General features: G+C 36.7%; 1 protein-coding gene across 17 annotated transcripts; it reads right to left on the bottom strand.

The window, feature by feature from the left end:
• Positions 1–582: 582 nt before the first annotated feature.
• Positions 583–5,935, bottom strand: LOC107765934 (cleavage and polyadenylation specificity factor subunit 2-like). Of its 17 annotated transcripts, none has more exons than XM_075240644.1 (11): positions 5,236–5,805; positions 4,658–4,727; positions 4,320–4,420; positions 3,961–4,088; positions 3,757–3,872; positions 3,249–3,343; positions 3,015–3,165; positions 1,748–2,058; positions 1,422–1,662; positions 1,266–1,339; positions 583–820 (listed from the first exon to the last, which is right to left on the bottom strand). In XM_075240644.1, exons 4-7 carry the CDS (start codon positions 4,008–4,010, stop codon positions 3,016–3,018), a joined length of 411 nt encoding a protein of 136 aa, XP_075096745.1. In that variant the 5' UTR covers positions 4,011–4,088; positions 4,320–4,420; positions 4,658–4,727; positions 5,236–5,805; the 3' UTR covers positions 583–820; positions 1,266–1,339; positions 1,422–1,662; positions 1,748–2,058; position 3,015. The 17 variants fall into 17 exon arrangements, 15 of the variants coding, with proteins under 15 accessions (XP_075096745.1, XP_075096752.1, XP_075096747.1 ...); XM_075240651.1 differs by having other exon boundaries at positions 4,324–4,420; XR_001643554.2 differs by lacking the exon at positions 4,658–4,727 and having other exon boundaries at positions 3,757–3,847; positions 5,236–5,920.
• Between the last annotated feature and the right edge of the window lie 721 nt (positions 5,936–6,656).

Genomic DNA, 6,656 nt, shown 5'->3' with positions numbered 1-6,656 from the left:
TTGTTTACAACCTTAGCATTTTAGTTTACAGCTTGTTATTTACTTGCAATCTTAGTTAGTAAAGAAACCTTCAACTGTGATTCAAAAGTTTTGGGAAATTGGTCTACGGTAACGCATGGAAAACCGTTCCAATAGGTAGATAAACCGTTACCGTAGCGATATTGGAACGGTTTATAGACCGTCACATCCGCTCGCGTGCCAATAGAGCTATTGGAACGGTTCTTGGAACGGTTTTCATTTCCGTTGTTATAGAGACATCTATCGCAACGGTTTTCCCTTTCTCTATTGGAACGATTATTCCTTCCAATTGGGACGGTTTAAAACCGTTACTATAATGTGTATGCAACGGCTCATAACCGTTACCATATTATCTAATGCAACACTTTCGTAAGCTATTGTTACGTTATTTATGTATATAACAACGGCCTCTTTAAGCTATTGTAACGGGAAAAATCCTCAGATACATTGGTTTCTAGACAAATGTTACGCACGTAGGCTATTGTAACAGTTCAATTAAACAAAAAGATAGCCCCTGTTGTAAATAAATTTATATATATATAATAAATTATAATAACACTAAAATTTAAATAAATCACAAAATGAAACTATTAATAATATAACTCGTCCAACAAGCTAATAATATCCATAAAAGTAAATGTTCTACCCCAAGTGCATAAGTTTAATACATTTCACGATAGTAAGTCTCAAAATGTTGACAACAAAAGATTCCTAGAACATTCATCTATAGCAATTCAAAATTCATCTTAAATAAGGTCTGGATCTTCAATGCCTTCATCTTCTATTTATTGATCTACTCCACCTACAAAAGAGGATAAATAAAGTCATTACATTTCATCTGGAATGCCTAGACTAAATAAATTGATCCAAAAAGAAAAAGAAAATAATGGACATACAAGATGCTAGTCATGAGCCTAGCTCTTCTACAGAAACACATACTGGAAACAAAAGCAGGCCATATTATTATATGACTTGAGCTAAGGTATCAATGACTTTAAGCTATGCAGTTTACTGGAGATGAAATGCAGCTCAATGGTCTAGCTAGGCAGCCACTTTCACACTGACTGACAAACTCACTGTATGCAAGAATTCAATCACAGATAAGATTGACTGAGATCTAGGCAAGATCTAGGCCAATCCGTGCTGAGCCTAATCTCGGACTGGGCCTAATCTTATTGTACCCCATTTTCACGAAAATTAAGTCCATATCGAAAAACTTAAAGACGTATGTAGAACACTAAAGTAACCTTCTCAAGTACCAAATCCTTAAGGTGCGGTCGAGGGAGCTCGAAACCAGCAAATGTTCTTCTGGTGCGGCTATCTGCAGGCAACAAGCAAGTAAAAACACCAGAGTAAGCAAAACCCTTTTATTTCAAGCTACTGGAAGCATTAGCCAATTCTACCTTTGTGACAAAACCATCATGAGCTTGCCATGAGGAAATAATTTTTCCACTCCTCACATCAAATAACCTGCAATAGCCAGAACTTTGCCCCACAGCAACCCAAGATGGATATTGAGGATTTCCGTATTGCTGTTTAGTCAAAGCACATGAGCATATGGAAGAAATCAGAGAAGGGAAATTGGACTCAGTAGCTTCACTCCTTCATAAATGAAGTTTTTGACCTTGTTTGACATCAATGAATCTGGATGCCAAAATAACATTGACTGGATAAACTATGTAAGAGAATGTATCTGACTCAATTAAATACAACTCCAGAAGGCACTGACCTAAGAGAGCCATTTCCAGTACCCACAACAAGATTGTCCAGATATTCTTAGTAATGCATACTAGTGTATAAGTAACCATCAAATGAAGTGTTCAATATTCCACCTGACAATGAATTGAAATGTAGCATATTAGCCTGTTCTGCGTTCAACTTTGAAGCTTTGGCTAAAGGGCTGGTATGTTGCACACAGCTTGTCGAAAACTCTGCAAACACAGATATTAGCTTCCCCGTTTGGCCATTCCACACATGCACTGTCCCATCACAGGATGCTACCCTTTCAGTGGATGCCACAAGACAAATGTCATTCACAACCTGTAAAGGAAAGACAAATAAATGCGTAGAACTTCAGTGAGGGTCTTTTTCCTATATATCTCAACCTAACTTTGTGAAATTTAACAAAAGGCATTTTTAAAGTACAGAACCAGCCCATGCTTGGTAAGGATTATGTTCACTTCCTCTTTCAAAGAACAACTACTAGTTAACAAGTCGTTAGGCACAACATACGGATGAATGCTTACTGTTTGATAGCAAAAAAGGACAATGAAGCTGAAAAATAGAATCACGTAACAAATTCTTTTTGTTGGGAGGAATATAGGTTCCAGAATGTGACATAGCTTAGCAAAACTTACTAAGTATCAACAACAATCTATCAATCAATTGAAACCAATGGACAAGTAGGAACATTATACCAGATTATAATTTGCTTAAATGCATGAAAACTGCCAAGTAAGCTGATAAGACATTCCATTGCGGTGTCTATATCAGCTTTGCCTCAACAATAAATTTCTTATTATACCAGAAAACGGCGCACATTTTATGCCCAAGAAAAGATATTTCCCGTTAAAACAGTTAATTCTCTTAAATAAAGAAAGCAAATCACTGAAGCAGAATAGGACAGTGAGAGAAATCAATCATTCTCCGGTCTAAGGTTTTCCTGGTACGAAATTTTCATATGTATACCAAATATAGCACAATAAAACACTCTCTTCCCATTTTATTGGTGAAGTTAAAATGAGTACAGAGATCAGAAGGTGGTATACTGGCATATGAAATTGGTGGTAGCAGCAAAAAAACAAATACATTTATTGGAAAGTTGGTATAATAGGGAAACCATCAGATGATCACTAGAGTTTTAATTTTTCAAACCTTTTGATATCCTTTTGGATATTTTTACTATAGAAGTTTGTCGAACTCTTTATCATCCTAAAATTATCACTTAAAAAGATAGTTGATCTTCTCTTCCATGCTGAAAGTAATATCATCCTTACCTTAATAGAAAATCATTGTCCGAGTGTGCTCAAAAGATTTTGCAATTGAATCGCTCATCCACTCAAGGAAACTCTTCGCATAGTCAACAGTACTTGACGCTACATATGAGAGGAAGAAGATGGGAGTCGACAACTGCTTTTGCATCCAGTGCTGCAATTCTCACCAAAACCAGCCATGAGACTAACTAGTTAATAAGTTGCAGACAAAAAGATGAGATACTCTCATTCCTGCACCTGTTCCAATGTCAAGATGAGCTCCAAAACTCTACCAGCAGTATCAACAGGAAGTAATACATTTCCCCCAACATTTACAGTTTTTTCTATGGCATCTACAGGAAAAAGAAAAACACAGAGACAAGAACTGAGAAATTATCACTTTCAGCATGGAAGAGAAGATCAACTATCTTTTTTCTATTGAATGGGGATAGGGAAGATCAAACGACCATTTGAAAGTCCTCTAAATATGCAAATTAATAACTGTAAAATTATAAAATGTGTCGGACAAGCCCTTCTCAGATCCAAAAAAGCTCCTCAAACCGAAAAGTTTTCTTTTGAATGAGGATAAGGGAAGACCAAATGACAATCCGGAAGTCCTCTGGATGTTCAAGTTAATAACTAAAATTTTATAAAATGTATTGTGCGTATCTTTGACTTCCCCTAAAGGCCTAAACCAACAAAGTCCGTATGACAAGCCATTATGAGATCCAAAAAGTTCTTCACAATAAAAAGGAACAACAATTACCTAGAAACTCTTGGTCCCTTTGGCGCCTAGAGGGTTGATTGTTTAAAGCATTAAACGCATCCGTTATTAGAACAGCTGGACGGACAAAAGACTGTAAAACAGTTCCATTCAGATGTCTGAAAGGGAGAAAAGTGTAATTATAATATTAGGATCAAGTTGAGTAGAATCCAATTTAGACGGATAATAAGACTGTTCTAAGTTTACCTTTCTTTACGGTGATTGAAGTCAACAGCATATATGACATCCTCCCCCATCTTTTGTTATCTTCCATGTAGTACCTCCCAACAGATGACCAGCTACCAGTGGAGTAGTAACAATCCCTTCTCCTTTTCCTACAATATAACAGCAGTTCCGGAGTCATTAATAGATTTAAGATCTTCAAATTCAGTTGTAGTCAGGACTTGCAACCAATCTAGCTCTTAACGACCACTCTTCAACGTCATGGGCAACTTTATCTCCTTGACAATATGAAGTACTAGATTATACATGATATTAAGAGACCAGAAACGGACATGCAGTGAACTCAAAAAAGGTGGAGTAACATACTAAACAAGAAAAGAAACCTGCCAGACATGTAATGGTTTTGAGAGTAGGTTAATCTGGTCACTTTTTGGAATGCAGAATCAATGTCATCCAAAGTGAATTGATCAAACTCTGAAACTTGCTGCACAACAAGAGTATGTCAATGGACTTCTATACGATTACACACTCATAAACAACAAACACAAACGATTCCGTCAGATATTGGACTATACTATTCTTAGCAGCTGCCAAATATTGTTCTATAGGTACTTCTATTTCTCTCTATTTTTCATTAAAAAGTTTTGAACCCTATTAGTAGAAGAAGAAAGATTAAGTAACATTCGAGTTGGTACATTCGGATCTGATAATGGTGACTCACATTTTGCCAACTTTATTTCCAGTGTTCTTCTCTAATTTGAAAGGGTTGGTTAGCATCACCGACACCTTAACTACCAAGTAGACAGCAACTGAATCAGTAGTCTGCATTCGTCATTTACTATGCAAATAATTAAGGAGACCAAGACCTAATTAATCCGTTTGTCAACAAAATACGGAAGGATTATAGAGATAATGATCCCTATAATACATGTTGTAACAGTCGAAAGTTTTATTTTCCTTTTCTAATGAAGACAGTTTGAAACATACAAACAGAAGCCTCAAACTCTGGCTAGTAAACTTGTGTATTGCCTCAGATAAACTCTCTCCCTTAGGGAGTACATAAATCAATAAGCACATTGGAATCTATAGCTCAACGTAATTCATTGCAAAGCACAAAAAAATTAAAACACGACATCAACGTTAAGGACAGCCACTTAATATACATGTGAAATGCTTGATTATAAAGCTTATCAACAGATAGTTAGCTATCTGTTGTTAAATGCTACATTGTAATATTTGTTTTGCTTTGAGAAATAGGAATATTATATGCACTGAAGTGAAATTGAGTTGTTTGTTGACCTGGAAAGGGGCTGAAGAAGAGAAGTATCAAATCGGTCATTCCAACCACAATCGATGAGGAAATTGAAACCGTCGATAGAGACGAGGTAAGAGAGAGGGTTCTCGTTGTATACTCCACAGACTGGCGTCACCTGAACCGACGTTCCCATACCGCCGTCGTTCTCTGCTTCTCTTTGCTTCTACACCGACTCGCCGAGCTTAGTGAAGACGGGCGATGCTCTCACAAACAATAAAAACATTAGCATTCAAGAAACAATAATCGCCATTTTCTTATTGAGACAAAAGAAGTGATCTTTCGACAAATATAGAACTCAACTTCATTTTCTATGAAACCCTAGAAATGGAATACATAAGACCAAGCGGCGCGCAGGCAGAGTGAAAAACAGAAGGCATGACTGAGATCTTAAAGAAAATAAACAAAAATGGTAGAATAGAGTTGGAATAGTAATGAAAAACATAGCTTACCGATGTCGTCGATGGTGGTTTGACTTCATCGTAATCACCGGCGAACTGATGAAGGCTTTTTGGGGGAGACAGATTGGAACTTTTGAAGATAGCGTTTGTGTACTACTTATTAGGTTTTATTATTTTATTAAATATTAAATGTAAAATATATTAGAAGCGGGTCTTTTTAGCGGTCCGTCCAAAATTTGGGGAAATTAGAGAGGGAATTCCTAACCGTTGCCTACTTGCCTTACATTAAAATTGCTAATACCGTTACTACAGATAAACTTATTGCTACGGTTTTGCAAAAACGTTGCCATAGAGAATCTACTGTAACGGTTTTTAGACTAATGCAACGGTTTAGGTGCTAAACTGTGCCGATAGTACCAATTACCTTACGCAACGGTTGAAACAGTTGCAACAGACCATCTATAGCAACAGTTACAGAACCGTGGCAATAAAAAGCGTTGTCATAGCTCCAATTTCTAGTAGTAGCGTAATACTCGGGTTATATTTGCAACGTCCGCAAAATCCTTTTTAGAGGACATAGTTGGGCGTGATCAAACTGCCACCACCACCAACATCTATTTCCATTGTACTCTTCTGGTATTTATTATTGCAACTTTCTTTACAATCCAATGCGAACCCCAAATGGTTGTTTCTTTCAATAGATTTGGAAAAAACAGATTCATTGAGAAAGGTAGTGATTATAGTGGCTTTAACACCACGTGAAGCTACGAGTTTGGCCATGTCTAACGTAGGAATCATGTGGCTATGAGCCATAAAAGGAAAGAAGAAAAAATGGAGTTGACCCATGTGTGATAAAAGTTGCAATAGAAACAGAAAGCAAAAAGAGAGCATTTGGGGTTATAAAACTTCAGCTCTAAAACTGAAGTTCGCTCGTTAAGAAACAAAAACTTCAGCTCTAGAACTAAAGTTCGCCAGTTATAAAACAAAAACTTCAACTCTAGAGCTGA

The sequence above is a fragment of the Nicotiana tabacum genome, chromosome 20, assembly GCF_000715075.1.
Source record: "Nicotiana tabacum cultivar K326 chromosome 20, ASM71507v2, whole genome shotgun sequence".
Classification (NCBI taxonomy): Eukaryota; Viridiplantae; Streptophyta; class Magnoliopsida; order Solanales; family Solanaceae; genus Nicotiana; species Nicotiana tabacum.
Note: the sequence above shows the minus strand (reverse complement) of the source record. Positions and strands in the feature narration are given on the sequence as shown.

Coding starts and splice junctions, on each gene's coding strand:
- LOC107765934 (XM_075240646.1), bottom strand. CDS start 4,010: ATGGGGGAGGATGTCATATATGCTGTTGACTTCAATCACCGTAAAGAA. Junction 3,873..3,960: donor TTCAATCACCGTAAAGAAAG/GTAAACTTAGAA, acceptor TCTCCCTTTCAG/ACATCTGAATGGAACTGTTT. Junction 3,344..3,756: donor AAGGGACCAAGAGTTTCTAG/GTAATTGTTGTT, acceptor TTTTTCCTGTAG/ATGCCATAGAAAAAACTGTA.